Consider the following 26,544-nt stretch of genomic DNA (forward strand, 5'->3'; position numbering starts at 1 on the left):
GAATTTATCAACGAGCAAACAAGGTGAGTTTATCAAGAAAATATCCATGTTAGAGTAACAGCTAAGGCCGGTGAGCCAACTAGCTGATAAAAGGTGCTTGGCATGTAAGCCTGGTTACCAGAATCTGATCCCCAGCACCCACAAAAAAAAGCTGAAAGGGAGAAGACAACACAAAGTTGTCCTCGGCCTCAGCATGGATGTCATGGCACTAGCACCTCTACATACATCATGCCCATGCCCCACACAATAACGATACATTTAACATTAAAAAACAACAAAAAACCCACATCACTCACATAAAGGCTTAGGACTGTGGCCAGGGCCCCGAATCTGGAGCTAGAATCCTGGCTGTTCGAATACAGATGTCCTTAATAAAATAGAGCGAATAGCAAATATTTACCTCGAAATTATTACCAAGTGAATTAATGTGAAAGAGTACTCCGCACACGAGTGCAAGGTGTTTTTTATTGTTGAGCGCTGGAAGGGAAGACCACAGCTCGGACCCCGCAGGAACAGAGAAGCTCGGTCTCCGCCCCACCGCTGACCCTGGGCCAGCGTGCCTCCCTGTGCTGAGGCGCCGCGATAGTGCGATCCGCCCAAAGACCGGCAGGAGGTGCTACCGCCGTGCGCCTGCGCGAAATGCCAACAGGCAGAAAGGCAGAAGACCCTGCCCGTCAGAGAAGCGCACCTAGGACAGCCAGCCGAACGCCTCCCAGCGGCCCGCGGCCCTCCCACTCCAGGCACCGCCTCCCAACGCCTCGCCTCGTCGCCGTCAGAAGGCGGCCAGTAAACGAAGAGCAGGAAGAGGCGGTGGCCTAAGGGACCGCTCCAAACACCGACTTCGGACCGCTCGAGTCACAAGACTCGGGAGGGCGGGGCCAATCTGACGACCCAATCCGAGGTTTGAGGGCGGTTACATCCGGCACTCCCGCGACTTTGACTCCGCCCTTCGCTTGACGTATACTTACCAACCTATAAACGCCCGAGCCACGGAGGGAGGGGGAAGGAGGCGGAGAGTGGGAGGAGGCGGAGAGAGGAAGGAGGCGTTGGCTGAGGAGGAAGAGGGAGGAGGGGCAGGGAAGTTCTTGCGGAGAAGAGGCCGAAGACTCCAAAGAAGACAACAGGAGGGTACAGTGGAGTTCCTCGCTGCCCAGCGGCCTTTCTGGATCCTTCTAGTCGCAAGTCAGTCAGGGACGGACGAAAGGAGGAAGAGTCTTTTATGTCGGAGGGCAGGGAAAGAAGCTCTATCCGTCACCGTTGCCTCACATCCGGGGCTTTGGAAGGCAGGCTCCGCCCCCTTGCACCTTTCAAGGCTACTGGAGGCGTAGACCTCTTTAAATCTCCTTAAAGGGGTGGGCACCGAACTCGGCCGACTCCAACTACAGCCTTAAAGGGGAAACCTGCCGAAGCTGACAAACAGGACTCCTGTTGGAAGAATTGGGTCAAGTGGAGTTTTCCTACCTCCTGTCCCACGCAAGAAGTTCTTTAAATTCATCTTAAAGGGGAAGTGGCAGTTTGTGGAGGACTAGAAACTTAACTGATCTCTTAAAAGGGACGGCCTGCTGTTTGAAAGCCTCTGGACTCTTTAAAGGGGTGGCCTCTTTCAGCCGGAGGACTTAAGACACTTTTAAAGGGGAGGTCGCGCTTTCCGCCCCTTTTAAAGGGGTGGCCCTTCCTCTTCCTCTGGGAGACTTGCCTCGACCCCTGGCACGGGGCCGCCACCGCACTAGACCAGCCGGACACGGTGGAGTCGTCTTAAAGGGGCCGGGGGCTGGACAGTTTGAGGCCTCGCCTTAAAGGGACGGCCACTCAGTTTTCGTCGTCGCGGCCCCGCCAGCCCTACAGGGGGGGCCTTCAGGCTTGTCGCCCCGGGGGCGGCGCCGGCTCTCTGGGCCTTGGCCTTGGGGCAAGCCAGGGGCCAGCGGATCCTGTTTTAAAGAGGAAGCCGAAGCTCTCCCGTCCCTGTGCAAACGCCAGCACCGCGCTCGCGACCCCGGGCCTGTGGACAGGCCGCTTCGGGCCCCGCCGCCTCCGGATGCGGCGCTGAGGGCCGTCACCATGGAGACGGCCGCGGCCCCAGGCCCGGGCTGGGCAGCTGAGGGGGAGCGGCGGCGAAGACGTTGCTCGCGGCGAGACCGTGATCGGGAGCAGCGGCGCCGCCGAGGTCCAGGCGGTGACGCGCCCCGGGCCTTGTTGGCCGCCCCGCGCGGCTCTTCATCCTCGTCGTCACCGCCGCCACCCGCCCGGCCTTGGTCGTCAGCTTCTTCTGGAGAGAGGCCTGGGGGCCTGAGACGGCGGCGACCCCGACCCAGACCTCGACCCCCGAGACCGCGAGCTCGGAAGCGGCCTGCCGGTTCGGGCAGCCGCGGCGAGGAAGAGGAGGAAGAGGAAGAGGGGGCCGCAGACGACGGGGAAGCTGAGGAGGAGCCTGAGGAGGAGGAAGAAGAGGAGGAAGACTTGATCGATGGCTTTGCCATCGCTAGCTTTGCCAGTCTTGAGGCCTTGCAGGTGTGTCCTGATAGGGTTTGGGGGTCTTTGGGAGAAGGGTCAGAAGGGCAGAGAGGATACAGCCCTCAAAGTGGATGGGATTGAAGGGGCAGTGGTGACACCCCAAACCAGAGCAACCGGCTCCTCTGGCCTGGCTTCTGCCCCACCCTGGGGTGGGAGGAGGTAGAGCTAGTCTCTAGGGACTACCTAAGTTACCCAGACTGAGAGGCACTTGAGTAGCTTGGTCACCCTTAGAGAGTTGGGGAGCTTTTCTTTCTCCAACTACTCCAGTCCCACCTCCTCTTCTACAGAAGGATGCATCTCTTCAGCCCCCAGAGCGACTGGAACATAGGCTGAAGCATTCTGGGAAACGGAAGAGGGGGGGCTCCAGTGGGGCCACTGGGGAGCCAGGGGACAGCTCAGATCGTGAGCCTGGCCGGCCCCCTGGGGATAGGCCTCGAAAATGGCCCAATAAGCGAAGACGGAAAGAGGTGAGCCTGTCCCAGATTCCAATCTTTCAAAATTCCTCAGTCAGAGTACCATTCATGTAGATTGGTTTTCCATGAGCATCAAACTGTCGATCCTGAACTGTACTCCCAGTTTCTAAGAGCAGAAAGGAAGGCAGAACATATTGGACAGCAGCCCCCCTCTCTAGTCCAGGCCTGACAACAACTTGACTACAGTCATACTCACTTGCTTTTGCTTGTGCTATGTATGCTACAAACTTGCTGATGATTTAAGAGACACATCAAAGACACTTAGTTGAATTATAAATATATTAGGTGTTCCTGCCCTTCCCTCTAGCTGGTGGCAACCTAGGGAGAAAGAAACAGTCAACAAGCAAACACCTAGACCGTTTGAGCAGCTGTACAAAGCAGTGATCTGGGAGAGAGCTGTAAGAAGTGCTGCAGAAACCCACATGAGGAAGCCACTCATTCTGTCTGGGGGATGGGCAGAGGGTTGTGGTTAGGGAAAGCCCCCTAGAATGTCTTGGGCCCCAAAGTAGAGTCAGAAGTTTGCTCAGGAAAGAAATGAAGAAAAGTTGTTTTGAACAAAATGTCAGATGTGAGAACCTGGTGTATTAAGAAAATAGTAAGAGCATTGGGAATGGAGGTGAGAAGTACCCAAAGAAAATGTTAGAAAAAATGTTAGTCAATTTTAAGTGTCCTTTAATGCCTTGCTGGGAGTTTTGGCTTTATACAGTTTCCTGACCAGTCAGCCTCCCTTACCTCTGAATTCTGGTCTTTCTCAGGCCTTCTCCCGTCACTCTCTGGAAGCTGGATATATAGTAAGTGTTATCCACCTATAATGGCCCTTCCCTTTTCCCCGTTGGGTCCCACTCCTCTTCTACCTCCTGATATCTCTCTCTTTCCTTCTCAGTGTGACGCAGAAAGTGATCTGGATGAGAGGGTGAGTGGGGCTAGGACTTGTTGGGTGGGCATGTTACACATGTTTAAATGGTCTACAGCTTACAGAATTTCTACAAGCAGCAGACATCCTAAGTGGGATGTCTGCTGAGTGGGAACATGGGTTATAGTGAACCAGGATTAAGTTTTGAAGAGGAAAGGAGGGAAGAAGGAAGTGTTGGGGTGAGGGTTGAGGCCACTGTGTATATGTGTCAGAGGATAACTTTTAGGAGTCACTATAACTCTTCCACCATGTAGGCTCCAGGGGTGGAACTCAAGTCATCAGGTTCCCAAAGTTCCTTTACCTGCTGAGTTATCTTGCTGGCCCTGTTTTTTTTTTTTTGTTTTGTTTTTTGTTTTTTGTTTTGTTTATTTGATTTGGGTTTCTGTTTGGTTGGTTGGTTGGTTGATTGGTTGGTTTGGTTTTTGTTTTTCATTTTAGTTTGTGTATGGGTGTTTTGTCTGCATGTATGTCTGCCTATCACCTGTGTGCAGTGCCTGAGAAGGCCAGAAGAGGGTATCAGATCCCCTGGAACTGGAGTTACAGCCAGTTATGAGCCTCCTTGTGGGTGGTAGGAGTTGAACCTGGATCTTCTGGAAGAAGAGACAGGGTTCTTATCTGCTAATCTGTTTCTCCAAACATATACCCTGCTTCTCCACCCATTGTTTATAATGGTGGACATGACTAGGTAACCAGAGAATTGAAAAATTGCTTATTGGTCTAGCATCCTTCTCAGAACCTTTGAAGCCTCGACTAGCTTTCTCCAAGAATCCAAAGTGATTCTGGAACTGAATGGACATAAGCCTATCTGTATAATTTGAGTTTTGCAGTGAGGACACCAGACCATGGTTGATCAGTGCACTCGCTCGTCCTGGAAAGTCTACTTTTTTTTAATTTTTTTTTTTTTCCCTCAGTCAAGGCAGGGATTCTCTGTGTAGCCTTGGCTGTCCTGGAACTCGGTCTTTAGACCAAGCTGGCCTTGAACTCACAGAGAGCCACCTGCTTCTGCTTTCTGAGTGCTGGGATTAAAGGCTTACACAACCATCACCACTACCCAGTCTATTTCAGTTTCTTATTAGTGATTTTTGGAAAATAATGTGCCCTTGGAGGTAATGTTCTACTGGTTTACTCCCATAATAACTAACTACATTTGTGCACCCTAATGTGTGTGTGTGTTTTTTTTTTTTTTTTCTCTTAAAGTTTTTAGACAGGGATTGTGGTGGTCCACTTAAGGGGGTGGTCACTATCCAGTTGTAGCTAATTATAGTCACATGAGAATGGGGGACCATTGTCAAAGGCCCTCAAGTCTGTTTTAACAAGAACACTCCACTCTGAGGATATAACCAATTTAAAGGTGTGGGAGCTTTTGTTTTGTTTTTTTATTGTGTTTTATTTTTGTTTTGTTTGTTGTTGTTGTTGTTTTTGCTAATATTCACAAACCATACAAATTTGCAAGCCAGATAGTGTTTTTTAAAGATTGTTTTATTAGGACCAGGAACAGTAGTCAAAGGCAAATAGATCTCTGTGAGTTTGAGGCCATCCAAGGCTACATAGTGAGACCTTGCCTCAAAACAAGCACAAATACTATCTTACTACTTTCTAATTATGTATATATGTCTGTATAAGTGAGTACAAATGCCTGCAGAGGCCAGAGGTATCAAATTCTCTTGAAAATGGAGTTACAGGCAGCTGTGAGCTACTTGACATGGGCACTAGAAGTCTAACTTGAGTCCTCTATAATAGCGATACAAGCTCCTAACCAGTTAGCCATTTCTGCAGCCCTCCAGCAGTCAGTCTTAGCTGACATTTTTGCTTTGATCTGCTGTCATCTCTGCCATCCCTACCTGGCATAGCAGATTTTTGGCCTCAGTATCCCACTTCCTTCTAAGTCCCCTAAAGCCCACAATCCAGTGGATCATAGCTAGGCTGATGAAATAGACATTGCCATCACTACCACTGGTTCATAGCAGGCTCCAGAGGCTTAATAACCTTTTTTCTACCTGTCTCTCCCAGGTCTCTGATGATGACCTTGACCCTTCCTTTACTGTCTCAACCAGCAAAGGTTGGTCCTAAGGGCTGGGATGGAAGCATGAAAGGGACATGGGTAAGCATGAACCTCTGCTGAGCATGTCTACCATCCTGCCCTCACAGCCTCGGGTCCTCATGGCACCTTCAATGGGAACTGTGAAGCAAAACTGTCTGTGGTCCCTAAAGTGTCGGGCCTGGAGCGGAGCCAAGAGCAGCCCCCAGGGCCCGACCCGCTGCTAGTGCCTTTCCCCCCAAAGGAACCACCACCTCCACCAGCCCCTCGGCCTCCTGTCTCATCCCCTACACCCTTACCAGCTACCCCCAGTCTGCCACCCCCACCCCAGCCCCAGCTGCAGCTTCGGGTCTCACCCTTCGGCCTCCGAACGTCTCCCTATGGCAGCAGCCTGGACCTCAGCACTGGCAGGTGAGTGTGCAGGAGTCTGATCTGATCTGGAAGAGCTACATTCTGTAACTGGGGCGTGGAGTGAGTCTGACTTGGGAGAGGATTCTGAGATTGGAAAGTTGGAGTGACACTAATGAAAATAAATTTAAAGAGATTATTGCAGGGCTTACCTGAGCCCTTTATACATTCATGTACAGGGGAATCCAGTTAGTGCCTTTTCAAAACTGTATTTGCTGGTGAGAACTTTGTGTAAGGCATATCTGCTACAGATAATGTTGTTGGGAGCGTACTTTGGGAAATGCTGACATGATGATTAACAATGCTGACTTCAGTGTCAGTCAGACCCTAGATTAAAATTCTTGCACTGCCACTTACTGGCTGTATGATTTTGGACAAGTCATTTGACCGCTTTGAGCCTCAATTTCCTCTTTCTTATGAGATGAAATACTAATAGGACTTCTTTCTTAAAGCTGTTTTGAGGGTTGATTCTGAGTGAATGCAGTGTTTCCCAAAGTGTGTACACTTGTCATTAGTGGGACATGGAGTGATTCAGGTCTTGGTTTGGTAAACTCTAAAATATTTAAAGCTAGCTACTTTAGGAAAATATAATTAATACCTCAGTTTTTTTGATTTAACACATTACTACTTAGGATAAGGCCAGAAAAAAAGTGAGTTATGTTATAGAAAAGGAATTGGTATAGTACAGATGGTTGCATGGCTACAGTAACACTGGGGAAGGTGATGCGACATGTTGGAGACTTTGCATTGGCTCATAAAACAGATGCCAGCAGTCACTCTACAGTAAGTACGCATTAAGGGTAAGAGTTAATGACACTACTGTTGTGGATTCCTCACTGTTGTTTGTCGTCATCATCGTTATTATTGAGAAAACTAAGGCTCAGAGAGGGGCAGTGACTTGCTCAAGGTCACCCAGGGTATTGATGGCAAGATGGGCATAGAGTTCAGGCTACCCGATTCGCAGGATAGGATAATGTGGTGCTGCTCCCTCTGTCTTAGGGTGGTAACTTTGGTGGCCCATTGTAATTAAGCATCAAAGTGGATGTTCTGTGTTGGGCTGTGGTTGAGTCAGAAAAAGGAAAGTCATATGGCAAGAGATGACAGAGGCATCTTTGTGAAAACTAGATCTAAAGAGGAGAAGGGGGTTGTTGGGTGTGGGGGATATCTCACCCTGAGACTGGGTTCTCTGCAGGGATTCCCTGGGGGCCAAGTTCTACCATCTCCCATATTGGAGAACCAAGACCACAGTATCACTCAGGCTTCTGGCCCCACCTCCTGTTAGAGCTAGCACCTCCCACCCCTCACTCATCTCCCCACTTCTCTCCCCAGCTCTTCACGGCCGCCCCCCAAGGCCCCGGCCCCTCCCGTGGCTCAGCCTCCCCCCTCATCATCCTCTTCGTCCTCCTCCTCCTCATCTGCCTCCTCCTCGTCCGCGCAGCTCACCCACCGGCCCCCAACGCCCTCACTGCCCCTGCCTTTATCCGCCCACAGCTTTCCTCCCCATGGGTTGCGCCCACCACCACCACACCACCCCTCCTTGGTCTCCCCTGGTCCCACCCTGCCCCCACCCCCACCTCTGCTGCAGGTGCCAGGGCACCCTGGGGCCTCAGCCGCTAACGCCCTTTCTGGTGAGTTTGGGGTCCTGGCAGGGTGGAGTGGTGGGGGACCATGGCCCCAAGCATGGGCTCAGTTGGCTTTGGCAGAGACCAAGGGCCTGTGGAGGGATTGGCTCAAGGCTAAAGGGAAGGCCAGTCACCTGGGCCCAAGGAGGCTAACTTGGTGGCACCAGATATTAAAGCCTTCTTCCCCTCCCCTCCCACAGAGCAGGACCTGATCGGCCAGGACCTGAACTCTCGCTACCTGAATGCCCAGGGTGGCCCTGAGGTGGTAGGGGCAGGGGGCTCGGCCCGGCCCCTGGCCTTCCAGTTCCACCAGCACAACCACCAGCACCAGCACACCCACCAGCACACCCACCAGCACTTCACCCCCTACCCCCCGGGCCTGCTGCCTCCCCACGGCCATATGGTGAGCTCTTCTTGGGCTGCTGATGAGGCTCAGAGGCCTAAGGGAGGGTGTCTCCTGCAGGGGAAGGAAGATCCTGGGTCCCTGGCTGGCAGCTCATTCTTCCCTTCTCTTCCCTAGTTTGAGAAATACCCAGGAAAGATGGAAGGCCTTTTCCGACATAATGTGAGTGTGTGTGAGGGTGTGTGATGTGTGGGAATGTGTGTATCAGTGGGGCTTAGTCTTCAACTCCAAAAGCAAGAGCCCTGAGCTTGGGAAAGCTCTTCGGGGGTGTTAGGGTGGATTTCAAAGATGGGTAGATCAGAACTGGGCTGCACTTCCGCTCCCTGCCTGGACTAGTGCCCTTCTCTCCACAGCCGTACATGGCCTTTCCTCCCGCTGTGCCCGGGCTCCCTCCGGGTCTCCCGCCAGCTGTCTCCTTTGGCTCCCTGCAGGGGGCCTTCCAGCCCAAGGTGAGCTCCTGATCCAGAAACTATCACTTCCCATCCCTTACAGACATCCTGGACCTATATACCTTCCTCCCATCCCCAAAACTGTCTAGCCTCCTGCCCTCCCTTCTGGACCCAGGTTTTGCAAAGCCATACTCCCCCTCTTCTGTCCCATCACCCAGCTTAATTTTAGACCGCTTTTAACTTGGCACTGGCTCTCCTGTCTGATCCCTACACTCCCCTTTCCCAGAACACGAACCCTGAGCTGCCACCACGACTGGGGCCAGTGCTGAGCGGGCTCCCCCAGAAGGGGACACAGGTGAGGGGGCAGGTCAGGCCCTGGGAGAGTTGGAAGATATATTGAGGGGAGAGCAGAGTTGACTAGAGGAGGTTGAGTTTCTGGCTCTTCCTAGCTCAGGAGTCTAAGGAGAGAACTTTTGAATAACAGATTTTCCCAGGCATGAGGGATAAAAGGTTGAGGACATTGTCCCAAGAATAAAGTAATGAATGGGGCATTAGTTTTGTATTTTGGTTTTGTTTGGTGATACTGGAGATTAAACCTAGGGCCTCATGCATGCTTTCTACCACTGAGGTACATCTCTAGCAAGACAGTGGTTTTTGTAGTGGTTTTCAAGTGTAAATCACAGGGTTCTCTCCCCCCACTCCCCACCAGGTGGCATCATACCAGGAAGCCCCGTCCATGAAACAATGAAAAGATAAACTTAAAAAGTGATTAGTTGTTCCCCTGTTCCTCACATGTCTCAGATCCCAGGGCTCTAAGTTTTCTGACTTCCTTAAAAGGTCTTCCCCTACCCCCCAAGGATTCCATGCATGAAGGACAGACTGCTCTCTCTGGTAGAGAAACCTGTCCTATCTAGCTATCCCAACAGGGTACCACCCTAGGATCTGGATCAGAAACCTGATATAGAAGGAGTGATGCATAGAGTGGAGAAGAAATGGGAAAGGAGTTTTGACACTGCCAAGAATGGTCTGAGAGAGCCATAGTCTCAGGGATATTGTGGGAAGGGTGCTGTAGAGATGGGACACTCAGGTCAGTGAAGAGGTCTGAATTGCCTCCAATTTCTCCTTTACCATCCCCAGATCCCTGATCATTTCCGGCCACCTTTGAGGGTGAGTTTGGTGAGGATCTCAGGCTGCATGAGGCTGGGGGCTGGTTTCAGGGTGTTTGAGGGGGTTGGGGTCCTGCTTGGGAAAAATTAAGTTCAAGATACGAAGGCGAAGGCAGCTAGATGTAAAACAATAGAAAGTATAGAATTTTAAAATCACAGCATGGGCTTAGATGTAACTGTCCATGGGACCTTGGGCAAAACAGTTTATCTCTCTGAGCCTCAGTTTCCTTAGGCTTTAAGATTAAGCTAGTCATCCCTCAGTTGTAGGGATGATGAATGAGGATGCTGTGTGGCAAGGCTCGGCCCAGGGCCAGGCCTGGAATGGGTGATGAGTGAACATTTTTCCTTCCCTTTCCCTTTGGTCATCCTGGGGCGACAGAAACCAGGAAAGTGGTGTGCCATGCACGTGCGTGTGGCTTACATGATCCTGAGACACCAGGAAAAGATGAAGGTACTGGAACTGGAGGGCTCGGGAGAATGGGTCTGAGAGTCAGGGATTGTCTGAACTCTGGGTAGTGACTTTCAACGAAGCTCAGAAAAAATTTAACAGGAAGCTGATTCTTCTGTCCCCATCACTGGCAAGTAGTTCTGTAGCACCTGGGTTCTCTGCCTAGTTTTTGGTGTGGTTAGAGAACATGCTAAAAGAGGTAGTAGAACGTACCTAAGTCTCTTTCTGGTACTAGCCAGCCCTCAGAGGGAAGCTAGGGATAAGAGAGTAAGAGCCAGGGACAATCTAAGAGTGATAGGATAAAAAGGGGAAAAAAATCTAGACCAGACTTAGCTCCTTACTGCCCCTCTCCCTATGTCCCATGCAGGGTGACTCCCACAAGCTTGACTTTCGGAACGACCTCTTGCCCTGCCTTCCAGGGCCCTATGGGGCCCTGCCCCCTGGGCAGGAGCTCTCCCACCCGGCCTCCCTCTTCACTGCGACTGGTGAGTGTGGCCAGCCCTCTCAAAGCCCAATGTTCACCTTGCTCCCACTCATCCTCAACAGAATCTCCCACCTCTTTGCCCCAGGAGCCGTCCATGCTGCAGCCAATCCTTTCACAACAGCTCCCGGGGCCCATGGACCCTTCCTGAGCCCCAGCACCCACATTGGTAAGAAGCAAGAGAATTTGGGGGCTTCCTATGCCCTGTTCTTAACATGGAAATAGATATGGAAACCAGACCTAAGAAACAACTCAAGTTAGGTAGATAGGATTTTATTTGCTTTGTGACCTTAGGCAGTCACTGTCCCTACTCTGAACTGTGATTCCCTCTTCTGTGGAATGAGTATGGAAGGGCAGGATGGTTCCCACTCTGCTGCTGCTACTCCTACCTTTGAAATAGCCAGCGATAGAGAGGGTAGTGTCCACCTGGGATAGAGTGGAGAAGGAAGGCTATGTAGGTCCAAGGGACTTGAAAGTTTCCTGGAGAGATTTAGCCTGATTTTAGGGAGGTAAAGAGAGGACAGGAAGGGAGAAGGGGAGGGAGTTGAACCCATATAAAGGTGTTTCTGGCTAAAAAGACTGAGGTTCTCATGGAGGGGTAAGCTAGTTAATTCTGACAAATTTAGGATATGTATGAAGGTAGAATCAGGCTGAGAAGGCATTACAGATAGGGTGAAGCCAGCAGAAATCTTGAGGCTAATAGTTTGCTTCAGAATTGAGAGCTGCCAAAAGGTCTTAGATATCTGAGTGGGGGTACAGATAAGAATTTTACTTTTAAAAGTTAGAGGTGCCCCAGGCTGATGGTACATTACAGCTAGATGACTTTTGGCAAGTCATTTTACCTCTCTGAGCCTGTTTTATCATTTGAAAGTGGGAATTGTCCTTTTTACTATGGAGATTGTAAAAAAGACTAAACAACAGTGTCTGACCTGGTACAAGGGATGTTCAGTGCATAGTTGTTAAAACTAAGTCACTAAGAGCTGTTATACATGCCTTTAATCCCAACATTGGGGGAGGTAAGGCAAGTGGATCTCTGTGAGTTCCAGGCCAGCCAGAAGAACTAGGTAGTGAGACCCTGTTTCAAAGAACAAATACCAAAAAGCTAAGCTACTAAGAACTCCAGCCTTGTTATTGACCTGCCTTTTCCCCCATTTGTTTGGGCCTGCTCAAAGTAGTCTGCCTTGTGCTCTGACAGTTTCCCTTTCCCCCCACAGATCCCTTTGGGCGTCCCACAAGCTTCGCCTCCTTGGCTGCCCTCTCCAACGGGGCCTTTGGAGGCCTGGGCAGCCCCACATTCAGTGAGTGCTGGACAGGGTGGGAAATGAAGGGTAGGAACTGCAACAATGGGGCTATATGCTCAAGCTGGGCCTGTGAGGTTAATCTTTGTGGTGTGTTCCCATCCTGGCCTCTGTCACTTTCTACTTTACCTTCTATCCAGACTCCAGCGCCGTCTTTGCCCAGAAAGAAAGTCCGGGAGCCCCACCAGCCTTTGCCTCCCCACCAGACCCATGGGGCCGCCTACACCGCAGTCCTCTTGCCTTTCCTGCTTGGGTCCGACCCCCTGAAACTGCCCGGACACCAGGCTCAGATAAGGAACGACCTGTGGAGCGAAGGGAGCCCTCTGTCACCAAGGAGGAGAAAGACAGGTATGTCCTCTACATAACTGCAACCCTACCCATGCCATCGCTGTCAACCACAGGAATTCCTTCATTCTGTCCCCTTGTGCCTGCCCACCTACCCCACCAGGGACCTCCCTTTCTCACGGCCCCAGCTGCGAGTTTCTCCTGCTACTCCTAAGGCCAGGGCAGGCGAGGAAGGAGCCCGTCCAGCCAAAGAGTCTGTGCGGGTAAAAGAAGAGCGGAAAGAAGAGGCTGCTGCTGCTGCCGCTGCTGCTGCTGCTGCCGCAGCTGCCGCCGCTGCTGCTGCCGCTGCAGCTGCTGCAACCACTGGGCCTCAGGGCCTTCACTTGCTTTTGGAAAGGCCCCGGCCACCCCCTTTTCTTGGCCCTAGTCTGCCAGAGCGCTGTGCAGGCTTCCCAGAGCCAACTTGGTTGACAGGGCCCCCACGCCTGGCCAGGCCGCCACGCTTCTATGAGGCAGGTGAGGAGTTGACTGGACCAGGGGCCATGGCTGCTGCCCGCCTCTATAGTCTAGACCCTGCTCATCCCCTACTATACAGCCGTTTGGCTCCTCCACCACCACCTACTGCAACTCCAGGAACCCCTCACCTTCTCAGCAAGACCCCACCAGGAGCCCTTTTGGGAGCACCACCACCTCTTGTGCCCGCCCCCCGGCCCAGTTCCCCACCTAGGGCCCCTGGCCCAGCCAGGGCTGACAGGTGAGGAGAGGTGAGGGGCAGGGGCAAAGCTCCACCCCCTTTCCCCATTCCTTGTGACAAAGTCCTAGGGCTGAAGTTTTTAAGCCAGGGTTGGAAGGCAAAGGTCATAATCTCATGGCCATCTCTGAAGTCATGGACCTGGGAATAGAATCCCCAACACCACCCCCCAAGGTCAAGTATCTCATGGACTGTGGGGACACTGGGAGGACAGAGGTCATAAGCCTCTAGAGAGAAGTGTGTGTGTGTGTGTGTGTGTGTGTGTGTGTGTGTGTGTGTCACTGTGTGTGTGTCACTGTGTGTGTGCATATGTGTGTGTGTGTGTGTGTTCATGCGCACACATTTAAGGGGGTCATTTCAGAGGTTATGGCTCATGACCTAAGGTGCACCAATTGCCCCCTCTAAGGGCCTCTAGGCCCTTGGCCTGCCTCCCCAAGGGCTCACTAAGCCAGAGGCCAAAGTGCCCCCCTCCCTTTCACCTAACACCCAAGTTCTCATGCCCTCCTAGGGCTGAGAAAGGAGGAACTAAAGGAAAAGGGGTTCCATGTACATATTTATCACCCCTTTCACAAATGCCCCAGACCTTTTGTACATTTTTACAGGGGTGCCCCTCCCAACAATCCCCTTCCTGGTTAATTAAATCCTCAGACTGGTGCTGTGTTCCTAGCCTCTGGCCTCTCTGTAGGGGGAGGGTGTCCCAGGGGAAGAGCCTGGAGGGGACAGGTAGGAACCCAGGGCTTGACCCTGGGTATGTGGGGTCCAGCAGTAGGTAGACCAACAGGGAAAGGAACCTAGAATCAAGGCTGGAGGGAAGGGCAAACACTGGCTGTCAGCCTAGGTTCCCTCACACTCTATTCTGTGTGGCCCATAGCTCTAAAAGGCTCAGTCAGACTTCAAGCCTCAGACTCCTCTTAATGGCTAAATCCCTGCCACCACCACCCTATTTCCAAGTGCCCCCAGGACTCCTGGGCCCTGTTCCACAGAGCCCTGTCCCAAACTAAGGGAGAGGTGGCCAGAGAAGGTCATCACGAAACACACACCAAAGAAGGGGGTTGGTTCAGGGGTGGGCAACATAGGCAGCTTCTTTAGCAGCCTCCCAGCAACAGCCCCAGCCTTCCCAAAGCAGCAGCACCTCCAGGCTGGGGCCCAACTAGAAGGCAGGGCTCAGTTTAACAAGACCGGAACTTTGACTTTTTCCCCAGTGGGGCTTATTCTGTAACATGACTTGCGAATATTTATATAAAAATGAGTGTTACAATGAGACACCCCCATCCCCCGGCTCCTCTTTCGGTCTGTGTGAGTTGTCTGGCATGGGTTGGACTGGGTCCCAGAATGAGGAAGGAATGAGGACAATACTGGCCATGTCCTGATTGAGTGTTTTTCAAACCCCTCCCTCCTCCTACCTGGGAAGCTCTGCCACTTCTGAATGGGTGAGTTGGTAAATGATGGGTGTTGACTTTTTCAAATACATTAGACTCAAACAGTGCAGAAATACATTGAACCATCCACAGGCATAGTCATTATCAGTTATTTGGTATGTATTCTCTTTTTTATCTGTGCATATATGTTAGAAGAGACCCACAATTTTCACAGATACATTTTTGCCAAAACAGCATTGTCACTACAAAGCAAACACATGAACACAAAGTGCAGAGGAAAAGTGCCTCATAATCTCAGCTCAGAAAACCACTGTTTAAAAAGCCAGCTATATAACTGGGCATGGTGGCACATGCCTTTAATCCCCCTGCATTTTGAAGGCAGAAGCAGATGGATCTCTGAGATGAGGCCAGCTTGGTTAACAAAGTTGAGTTCCAGGGCAGCCAGAGATACACTGTTAAGACTCTAAGGGGGAGGGAGGAGAGAGCAGCTGTGTAAGACTGAGAGATGGGTCAGTTAGAGCACTTGGCTGCTGGGCAGGGCATGATGGTACATGCCTTTAGTCAGGCAAGCCTAGTCTACATAGATAATTCTGGACCAACCAGTACTACATAGTGAGATCCTGTCTCCCAACAACAACACAAAAAGAAATTTGCTGCTCTTTTGGGGGAGTTGTATATGGTTGCCAGCACTCAAAACAGTTCACAACTATCCACATAACTCCAGTTCCAGGGGATCTGTTGCTCTCTTCTGGCCTCTGAGAGCTTCAGCTATGTATGTTGTGCAGATATATACACGAAAGCAAGCAAAACACTGATAAACATTTTTGTTTGGTTTTTGAGACAGGGTTTCTCTGTGTAACAGCCCTGGCTGCTCTGGAACTCATTCCATAGACCAGGCTGGCCTTAAACTTACCTTCCTCTGCTTCCAGAGTGTTGGGATTAAGGTATATGCCACCACCACCTGGCTCATAAATTTTTTTAAAGGCAAACAAAATACAGTAAATTTTGGGCTGGAGAGAGATGGCTCAGCAGTTTAGAGCACTTGTTAATCCTGCAGAAGATTTGGGTTTGATTTCCAGCATCTACCTGGGGGCTTGCAGCCATCTGTAACTTCAGTTCCAGAGGATTCATTGCCCTCTGCTGGTACCCTCAAGTATCAGGCATGCACATGGTACACATCAATCCCTGCAGGCAAAGCATTTATACACATAAAAACTTTTTTAAAATAATAAAAATAAAACTAATTTTTTAAAGCTCTAAGTGGGGGGCACATGCTTCTGGGGGGTGTCTAGGTTTGTTGTTGCTTCAGTTTTTCGAGACAGGGTTTCTCTGTGACTTTGGAGGCTGTCCTGGAACTCGCTCTTGTAGACCAGGCTGGGTCTTGAACTCACATAGATCCCCCTGCCTCTGTCTCCTGAGTGCCAGGATTAAAGGCGTTCGTGGGCATGTGCTTTTAATCCCAGTCGGAGGCAGGGGTTTGAGTTTTGAGTTCAGTGATACTCTGACTCAAAAAAAAAAAAGGCAGGCATGGTGATAATGCCTGTGATCCCAACACTTAATGAGGCAAAGGCAGGAGTATTGATTCAAGGCATCCATGGCTACACAGTTCCATACCAAGGTCCTAGTCCAAGGAAAACTTGACTGGTACAAGTGCTTGCCCAGCATATGCAAAGCCCTGGGTTGAAAGGATTCTCAGTGCCTGTGAAACAAGTTAGGGGAAGATACACTGCAAAGATAAAGAAAATTAGAAACCTAGGGACATATGTTAAGATAGGAAAAATATAAAACTACATTAATTCAGAAAACCACTGTTCTTAGGCCTTGATTCCTCCAGTTAATTTTCTGACTGCTTAAAATATTTTTGAAAAATGAGATTGATCCTTTAAACCAGCTTTGAATCCCCCATTTTATACTTGGCTCCCCCCCCCCTTTCTTCTTTAATTAAACTACCATTGGCTTCATCCTTTGTGCCAGGTCCTAAAATAGTATCGAGGATAATCCCAACCTACCTGGCACTTCGCATTCCATTATGAGAAAAGCAACAAACATGTTGTGTGAAGAAAATTAAAGCACTTTGTGCATATCTAGTACTTCAGGAGGCCAAAAGAGGGTGTTGGATTCTCTGAAACTGTAGTTAGGATGGCTATGAGCCTCCATGTAGATGCTGAAAATACAAAGAATTTAAGAGTTACCTTTTTTGTCTTGTCACCAACCCCATTGATTTTTCTTCATAAGCTTTGATCCATGCTCAGGGCAACTCCAGGGAGAATAGCCAGCATTTAGGGAAAACTAGGCCAAAGTTAATTCCCATAGAGAGGCTGATGTTAAGAAATGGATTTTGTTTAGAACCTCAGCACACTAGCTATTAAGAATATTAAGATACTGGGCAGTGGTGGTGCGTACTTTTAATCCCAGCACTTTGGGCAGAGACAGGCAGATCTCTGTGGGTTTGAGAAAATCCTAGATGAGCCAGAGCTACACAGAGAAACCCTGTCTTGAAAAAACAAAAGAATAGTAAGAATTTAGGGAAGCTGAGAGTTGGCTCAGCAGTTGAGAGCACAGGCATGGTGCATCCCAGCAATCTCAAAGCAGAGGCAGGTGGAGATCAAAGCCAGCCTAGTCTACGGAGTAAGTTCCAGGACAGCCAGGAATACACAAACCATGGGAGAAACAAGTAGAAATGCTGCTTTTACAGAGGGCCCACGTTCAATTCCCAGCACATACATGGTGGCTCACACCCATCTGTAACTTCAGTCTTGGGAGCTCAGCAACCTCTTCTGACCTGTAGGGGAACCATACAGGACTGTGGTACACACAATCACAAGAAGGCAAAACACTCAACGCATGGGGCTGGGTGTTTTGGCACATGCCTTTAATTTCAGCAGTTGGAAGTCAGATGCACATAGATCTCTATGAATTGGAAGCCGGCTAAGACTGCATCATGAGACTGTCACAACAAAATAGCCTAAATATGTGTGTAGTGGTACAGGCCTTGAATCTCAGCATTCGGGAGGCAGGCGGATCTCTTGTGAGTGCAAGGCTAGCCTGGTCTACAGAGTGAGCTCCAGGATAGGCTCCAAAGCACTAAAAGAAACTGTGTCTCAAAAAAAAAAATGTATAGTGTGTGTGTGTGTGTGTGTGTGTGTGTGTAATTTTGAGTGAGTTATTGAGAGATGGCTCAGCAGTTAAGAGCACTTGTTAATTCTTCTACAAGATCAGAGTTAAATCTCAGCATGCATATGATGTGGCTCACAATCATTTGTAACCCTACATCCAGGGTCTCTGACTTCATGGGCACTTGCATTCAAACATACCCAAATGTGCGCACACACAATATGAAATAATATATATGTAATTTTGGTCCAAGTGTGATAGCACATGCCTTTAATCTGAGCTCTCAGGAGGCAGAGGTGGGGGAGGGATGGCAGGGGTCTCTGTGAGTTAAGGCTATGTAGTAAGACCTTGCCTAAAATTCAAAACAAAACCCACACATACATGTATATATTTCATTCTTTTGAGACAATTTTTTCATAACCTAAGCTAATCTCAAACTTTAAATCCTCCTGCCTCAGGCTGCCACATGCTACCATATCCAGCAGATAACTATATAACCTTGAGGGGGTTGATGGTTTTTTGTTTGTATGTGGGGTTTTGGGTCCGCCCCCCCCCCCCCAGGACAGGGTTTCTCTAACAGTTTTGGCTGTCCTGGAACTTGCTCTGTAGTCAAAGCTGGCCTCGAACTCACAGAGATCCACCTGATAATGCCTCTCAAACGCTGGGATTAAAAGCATTCACCATCACCGCCCAGTTTATAAATGATTTTTATTTTGTGTATATGAATTTTTTTCTCCATGTGTCTTTGTGTACCACATACATGCAGTGTCCTCGGGGACCAGAAGAGGGCATCAGACCCCCTGACACTGGAATTACAAATAGTTTCCAAATACCATGTTGGTGTTGAGAAACCATTGAGCCATCCCTCTTGCCCTTGAGCATTCTATTTCTATGTTATGTTATTCCTATTTGTAAAATACAGGGTTTTTGTTTTTATTTGTTTTTAGGCAGAATCACTTTTAGCCCTGGCTGGCCTTGAATTCAATATATAACCAATGATGACCTTGAACAACTTCTGTGTGTGTGACATGGTCTCTCACTGAGTAGCTAGCTCTAGCTGACCTGAACTCTCCATATAGACCAGGCTAGCCTTGAACTTGTAGTACCACTGCACCTTGTTTTACAGGGCCATGCAATCATACTTAGGGGTTTGTGCACTATAGACAGATATTTTACCAACTGAGTTACATACGTTCCTGTCTTGTTTGCTTTTAGAGACTAAATACAGTTAAACTCTATATCCTCCTGCTGCGCTCCTCAAGTACTAGGATTATAAATATATGCCACTGTATCAAGTTCAAGTATTTTTAAAAAACAATTTGAAGGGACTGAGGATAGTGTACTGTGCAAGCTTGAGGACCTGAATTCAATTTCCAGAGCCCATGTTAAAGAGCCACATGTATAGTGATCTTCAGGCCAGTGAAAGACCCTGCCTCAAAAAATAAAGTGATGGTTCCAGAGAAACAACACTGGAGGCTGACCTATGGCCTCCCTGCAAATGTGTATATACAAACCAAACAAGTCCCTGTGAAGCTAGTTTGTGTGTGTGTGTGTGTGTGTGTGTGTGTGTGTGTGTGTGTGTGTTACACTCCTGTAATCCCAGAATTTGAGAAGCTGAGGCAGGAGGATTGTAAGTTTAAGGACAACTTGGAATATAAATACAGAGAGGCAAAGAAAGAGAGAAACCCTGTCTTGAAAAAAAAATTGGATTAAGGTTCCTTTGACTTAGAACCAAATCTAAAACTGCATGATAGAGTCTAAGTCACTGACCTAGAGGTCAATGCAAATACAGAAGATTGTTTTGACTCTTGCTTATAACTGCAAATGCAACTGTGTACCTCATACCTGGTGTTTTGATACAGTCCTGGTATCAAGTATTTCAATGATGGATGTTTAGAGTAAGCTGAAGGAGTCAGGGGCAGTAGCTTAGCAGAATGCTTGACTCCATGAAGTTGAGTTCTATCCCCAGCACTACATAAAAGTAGACATAAGAGGGCAAAGAGATGGCTCAGCATTTAGGGCACATACTGCTCTTCCAGAAGACCCAAGTTTGGTTCCTAGCACCCATGCCAGAAAGCTCACAACCTGTATCTCCAGCTCCTGGGAGATTTGATGCCTTTAGTCTCTATAGATACCTGCACTTATGTGCACATACAGAAAATTATTTTGGTTTGGTTTTTTGAGACAGGAATTCTCCATGTAAAAGTTCTGGCTATCTTGGAACTCGCTTTGTAGACCAGGCCGGCTTTGAACTCAGAGATCTGCCTGCCTTTGCCCCCCAAGTGCTGGGATTACAGAGAAGTGCCATCACCGCCTGGCCAAAATAAGTTTTTAAAGGCTAGAAAGATGCCTCACTGGTTAAGTACTTGCTGTTCTTACAGAGGACCCAGGTTCTGTTCCTAGCAGCCACATGGATGTTCACAATAGTCTTGGTTTTTTTGAGACAGGGTTTCTCTATGGCTTTGGAAGTTGTCCTGGAACTTGCTCTGTAGACCAGTCTGGCCTCAAACTCACAAAGATCCACCTGCATCTGCCTCCCAAGTGCTGGGATTAAAGGTGTGCACCACCACTGTCCAGCTTCACAATAGTCTTAATTCTAGTTCCAGAGAGTCTGATGCCCTTTTTCCTGGCACCAGATATGCACATGATGCACATGCATGCAGGCAAACACTCATATACAAACAAAACCTTACAGAATGCCTCTGATCCCAGTACTTGAGTGTCAGGAGTCAAGGTCATTCTCAACTACATAGAAAGTTCCAAGCCAGCAAAAGATATATGAGACCGTGTGTGTGTGTGGGGGGGGGTGATTTGAGGGCTTGAAGAGATGGTTCAACAGTTAAGACCACTTGTTGCTCTTGCAGAGGACCCAGGATCAGCTCCCAGCATACATACATGGTGGCTCACATCCATTTGTAACTCTAGTTCCAGAGAAGCCTATACCTCTTCTGACTTCTACAGACTTGTACATGAAAATGATGCACACGGATGCACCCAAGAACATACACATATAAAATATATTTTTAGCAAGGTGTGATGGTGATGTGTGTTTTTAATCCCAGGACTGTTGAGGCAGGTAAGTTCAAGGTCAGTGTAGTCAACATAGCACGTTCCCAGCCAGCCAGGACTACATAGTGAAACCCTGTCTCCAAATAAATTTTTTCAGCTTAAAAAAATCAAATGACAATTCCAAATATATTTTTTAGCTTAAAAATCAAACAATGATTTTAAGCCAGACATTGGTGGTTCATGCCTTTAATCCCAGCACTCAGGAGGCAGAGCCAATTGGATCTCTGTGAGTTCCAGGCCAGCCTGGTCTACAGAACAAGTTCCAGAACAGGCTTCAAAACAATACAGATAAACCCTGTCTCAAAAAAAGATTTTTTTTTTCATTTATTTATGTGATTGTAGATATGCCTGAGTAGTTGGTTGTTTTACTCTTTGGGGGCCTACCACCAAGATCCCAAATAAATACACAGAGACTTAGTCATGTCTGCCCAGCCTTAGGTTAGCTTGTTTCTAGCCAGATTTTCTAACTTAAATTATCCCATTTATCTTTAATTATGTTTTACTTCTGGGCTTTTTACCTTTCTTTACATATCTTTCTTTCCTTCTTACCCTGTGGTTGGCTGGGTGGCTGACCCCTGGCATCTTCCTCTCCTCCTTTTCTTGCTCCTCCTCCTCTCTTCTCAAGCCTAGATTTCTCCTATTTATTCTCTCTGCCTGGCAGCCCTGTCTATGCCTTTCAACTGCCTGGCTGTTGGCTGTTCAGCTCTTTATTAGGCCAATCAGGTATTTTAGGCAGAGTAACACAGCCCTACAGAATTAAACAAATGCAACAACAAAAAAAAGTGCAACACATTTTAAAATAATATTCCACAAGATGTGATAGTGCACGCCTTTAATCCCAGCACTTGGGAGGCAGAGACAGGCAAATCTCTGTGAGTTTGAGGCCAGCCTGGTCTACAGAGTAAGTTCAAAGACAGGCTCCAAAGCTACAGAGAAACCCTGTCTTGAAAAACCAGTCATCATCACTATCATCATCATCATCATCCCCATCATTTCTGCATACTACATATGTTCCTGGAACTGCAGAGTCCAGAAGAGGGTGTTGGGTCCCCTGGGACTAGAGTTACAGAAGGTGGTGAGCAGCCATTTGAGGGTAGGTGCTCTGCATGAGTAGAAGTCCTCTTAACCACTGGCAGAGCTATCTCCAGCATCAAGATAGGGAATTTTAATAGTTTCATTTATCTCCTTGCTATATGAATATTCTTTTGGTTTGTTTCCTTGATTTTGGCTTTTGATATAAGGTCACTATATGCCTTTGGCTCTTCTGGAACTCTGTGTAGACCAGGCCAGCCTCAAATTCACAATGATCTGCATACCTCTGCCTCCAGAGTACTGGGGATTAAAAATGTGTGTTCACAGCCAGGTATGATGGCACATGCCTTTAATACCAGCACTCAGGAGGCAGAAGCAGGCAGATCTCTATGAGTTCTAGGCCAGCCTGGTCTACAAAACAAGTTCCAGAATAGCTGAGACTGTTAAAAAGAGAAACCCTGTCTCAAAACAAAAACAAAAAAAAAAAAAAAAAAAAAAAAAAGGGAAAATTGTGTGCTTAGTAGCCCAGGTTTGCTGTGTGAGTTTGTAAGGAAGTGTCTAGGGCCTGATCTAGAAAGTGTTCAAAAAATGACTGTGTTTGCAAGATGGTTCTTTGGTAAAGTCACCAGTGATAAACTTGATAACCTGAATCCAGTCCCTAGACCCATATAGTGGAAGGACAGAACCAACTCTTGAAAGATGTGTGGGTATATACATAACACATGCATACTCACACAAAACAAAAATATATATTTTAAAAAGGAAAGGGGAATGAGATGGCTTAGTGAACAAAAAGCTCTTGCCACTGAGAACTTGAGTTCACTCCTATGACTCATACGATGGAAGGAGAGACTCAGCTTCCAAAAGTTGTTCTCTGGCCTCCATGTCCTGTGGAATGTATGCCTACCTGCACACACAAAAATACAGTATTTTTAAAATGATTGCAATCCTTCCTAGCATTGCCTTTCTGATTAGAAACTCAAGAAGCAGACTCTGAGAGCCATGATGAAAGAGAATGCTGACCTACATGCAGTTTGTGTGGGAAGCACATCTTTCAAAATTGGCTTTGAGGTGGGCAGAATCTCTCGGGTTGCAGAAGGAAGGGGGCTGAAAGCTCTGACACCAGAGTTCTCCGCTGCTTGCCAGTTCTGTGGCTTAGATATAGTCTTTCTGGTGGAAAACAAGGGAAACGAGGATCCTATCTATATATGGGTATCTGACACGTGGGATTATTAATGCATATAATTCAAAGGTGCTTAGTACAGAACTTAGTAGATTATAAAGTTAAACTGGCTATATCCTTGTCGGCTTTTCAAGACAGGGTTACTTTGTATTGCTTTGGAACCTGTCCTAGAATTTGAGCTGTGTATACCAGGCTGGCCTCTAACTCACAGAGATCCCATTGCCTGCCTCTGCCTCCCAAGTGCTGGGATTAAAGGCATGCACCACCAATGCTGGCTAAACTGGCTGTAGTTTAAAAGATTAGAAATGAGGCAGCTCTGAGGATGTAACCAAGTTTGTAGAATCTTTGCATAACATTCAGGAAAGTCTGGGTTGAACCAGCCATGGTAGTGCATCCCTGCAATCCTAGCACTGGGCAGTGGAGATAAGAAAATAAAGAAATTTAAGATCAAGCCAGGCATGGTGGTGAACCTTTAATCTCCCAGCACTTTGGAGGCAGAGGCAAGTAGATCTCTGTGAATTTGAGGTCAATATGGTCTATAGAGCAGGGTGTGAGGGTGTGGGCCAGCCAAACCTAAATAGTGAGATCCAGTCTTAAAAAACAAAACAATTCAAGGTCAATCTTGGTTATATAGCTGAACTCAAGGCCAACATGTTCTATATGAAAACAAAACAAAACAAAACAGAAACAAACCAGAAGTAAAGCTATAGTTTATATGTAGAGCACTTAGTATTTGTTCCCCTCTATATGACCAAAAAAAAATCTCTATTTTTGTTTTGTTTTATTTTTATTTATTTTATTATTTTATGTATATGAGTGTTTTGTCTGTATATATGTACGACTGTGCACCACATGCATGCTCAAGGAGGTGGTAAATCTCCATGTAGGTACTGGGACTCAAACTTGCAAGAAGGACAAGTGCTCTAACCACTGAGAAAACTCTCCAGCCATAATTTCACTATTTCAAAATAGGTAAATTGTGGATGTAGCTCAGTGGTAGAGTGCCTAACATTCATTAGGTTCTGAGTTCAAGTTCCAGTACTAGAAAGATGGGCAAGTTAAAGTTCAGAGACGCTGCTTGGTGTAAGAAAAGAAGGGATAAAGCATGCCTTTGGGAAAGGGATTAAAACTAAGTCTTCTAAGATGACAGTCTTAGAACTTAGAACACATGTCCAACCCTCATTCCATCCTTACACCACTCACACAAAGGAAAAAAGTCAAGTTTTTAGCAACTCAGCACTTTTTTGTTTTGTTTTTGAGACAGGGTTTCTCCATAGCTTTGGAGCCTGTCCTGAACTCACTCTGTAGACCAGGCTGGTCTCAAACTCACAAAGATTCTCCTGCCTCTGCCTCCTGAGTGCTGGAATTAAAGGAGTGTGCCACCACTGCCCAGCTAACTGCATATCTTTTTTTTTTTTTTTTTTTTTTTTTTTTTTTTTTTTCCCCAGGCAGCATTTCACTATGTAGCTCTGGCTACCTTAGAACTCACTCAAACTCATAAGACGTCCACCTGCCTTTGCCTTCCAATTGCTGAGATTAAAGGTATCCTACCACACCCAATGTTTTGGTTTTTAAGTTTTTATTACTTCATGCGTATTTTACCTGCATGTATGTCTAGGCACCTTTGTGCCTAGTGCTCACAAAGAGCAGCAGAGGGCCTCAGATCCCCAGGGACTGGAATTACAGACAGTTATGAGCTGCCATGTGGGTACTGAGAATTGAACCTGGATCCTCTGGAAGAGCAGCCAGTGCTCATATCCACTGAGCCATCTCTCCAGCTCACCCTCATTTCATAACATTTTTAAGTTTACTGGACAATTGCAAAGAAAATGTGGAAAGTTCTCAAACTCAGATCATATTACAATGAACATCTTACACTAGTGTGATAGAACTGACTCTTCAAAACAATGCTATTATGAACTAAAGTTTATATTTAATCAGACTTCCTTAGGTTTTTTCATTGTCCTTTATTCCAGCATCTCACCCACAGTAATTTCTCCTTCAGGTTCTCTCATGTGTGTGCAAGCCTTTGGAGGACAGAAGTCAATGTCAGCTGTCTTTTATTGCTCTCTACCTTCTTGTTGACACAGGTTTTCAGTATATAGCCCTGGCTGGCCTGGAACTCACAGAGATGGGGCTGACTCTACCTCCCAAGTACTGAGATTAAAAGTATGCACCACCAAACCCACCCCAACCTTTTTTAAAAATCGTATTTATTTTATTTTGTAAAGGCTCAAGTGTGCAACATACAGTACATGTGGAGGTCAGAGCAGAACTTATGGGAGTCAGTGCTCTCCCTTGAGTATCTGGATCTCCAGGAAATGAACTCAAGTTATCAGGTTTGATACCCACTGAACCATCTTGCTTCCCAGCTTCCCCCCAAACCCCAACTCTCTCTTCCTTTTGGTTTCTCTATGTAGCCTTGGAGCCAGTCCTAGAACTTGGACTGTAGACCAGGCTGACCTTGAACTCTGCCTCCCAAGTGATGTGATTAAAGGCATGAGCTACCATTGCCCAGCCTCCCAACTTCTTTTATGTGGGGTCTGGGCATCAAATTCAGGTCCTTGTCTTTCAAGGAAAGCATTTTACTAATTGAGCTATACAGTCCCAATCTGGGGTAGCACTCCTGCTGGGCTACACTTGGCTGAATTCTGGAGCTCTAGCACCTAGCCCTAATCCATCCTTTGTTTAGCAGATACCTGTTGCTTCTCTTGTCAGTGTGAATCTTGTCAGTTTCCCAAGGATACAAAGCCTATGCAAAACTTGGTTCAGGAAATCAGGAAGATTTCACTTTATGGAGAATTTGTGTTTGGCATTGTCCCTTTGGATGCTTCCTCAGGTTGTTTGAGCATATGGAAATCAACTGAGTCATCTCACTGAAGTGTAAAATATAGAGAAATTCCCCTGCAGCCAATAAAGGCTAAAGTCCTCTTCCTCCTCCTTCTTTTTCTTCTTCTTAATTTATTTATTTAGCAGGGCAGTAGTGGCACAAGCCTTGAGTCCCAGTACTCTGGAGGCAGAGGCAGGCAGATCTCTGGGAGTTTGAGACCAGCCTGGTCTACAATAGCTAGTTCCAGGACACAGCCTCCAAAGCCACAAAGAAACCCTGTCTCAAAAACAAAAAAAGATTTATTTGGTTTTGGGGTTTCTCTGTAGCATTGGAGCAAATATTTTTTTTAAAAAATTAGGTATGCAAGAGTTCCATCTGCATGTATGTCTGCAGGCCAGAAGAGGGCATAAGATCTGGTCAATCTACTTTTAGAAAGAAAATAGAAGTCTGGAAATATAGCTCAGATGTTAAAAGCACTGGCTACTCTTTTAGAAGACCTGAGTTCAGTTCTCAGCACCTACATGGCAGCTCACAACCATTTGCAACTCCAATCCCAGAGAATCTGATCCCCTCTTCTGGCCTCTGAGAGCACTGAACACAGGTAGTGCATACACAAACATGCAGGCAAAATACTTCCACATAAAAGAATTTTAAAATTTTGAGAAAAAAAATAGAAGAAGAAAAAGAAAATTAGCAGCTAGTGAGATGGCTCAGTAATTAAGAGCATTTTTCTGACTCTCCAGAGGCCCTG

The 26,544-nt window shown here is 47.6% G+C and overlaps 1 protein-coding gene across 1 annotated transcript; it reads left to right on the forward strand.

Annotated features, from left to right (window-relative positions):
- Positions 1-1,002: 1,002 nt before the first annotated feature.
- Positions 1,003-14,449, forward strand: Fbrs (fibrosin). The gene is made up of 18 exons (XM_051193055.1): positions 1,003-2,508; positions 2,799-2,978; positions 3,740-3,775; positions 3,868-3,897; positions 5,908-5,956; positions 6,046-6,346; positions 7,673-7,971; positions 8,166-8,368; positions 8,486-8,530; positions 8,722-8,817; positions 9,044-9,112; positions 9,895-9,924; positions 10,303-10,374; positions 10,739-10,856; positions 10,941-11,021; positions 12,067-12,150; positions 12,291-12,498; positions 12,599-14,449. The coding sequence occupies exons 1-18, from the start codon at positions 2,059-2,061 to the stop codon at positions 13,191-13,193; spliced, it is 2,946 nt and encodes a 981-aa protein (XP_051049012.1). The 5' UTR covers positions 1,003-2,058; the 3' UTR covers positions 13,194-14,449.
- The last annotated feature ends 12,095 nt before the right edge of the window (positions 14,450-26,544 follow it).

This window comes from Phodopus roborovskii, unplaced genomic scaffold (assembly GCF_943737965.1).
Source record: "Phodopus roborovskii unplaced genomic scaffold, PHOROB, whole genome shotgun sequence".
Lineage (NCBI taxonomy): Eukaryota > Metazoa > Chordata > Mammalia > Rodentia > Cricetidae > Phodopus > Phodopus roborovskii.

What these genes read in the sequence shown, in the direction of transcription:
- Fbrs (XM_051193055.1), top strand. Translation starts at nt 2,059, where the DNA reads ATGGAGACGGCCGCGGCCCCAGGCCCGGGCTGGGCAGCTGAGGGGGAG. An exon ending in GAGCCCCAGCACCCACATTG is followed by an intron (nt 11,022 to 12,066) that starts GTAAGAAGCAAG and finishes TTCCCCCCACAG; the next exon opens with ATCCCTTTGGGCGTCCCACA. An exon ending in ACCAAGGAGGAGAAAGACAG is followed by an intron (nt 12,499 to 12,598) that starts GTATGTCCTCTA and finishes CTACCCCACCAG; the next exon opens with GGACCTCCCTTTCTCACGGC.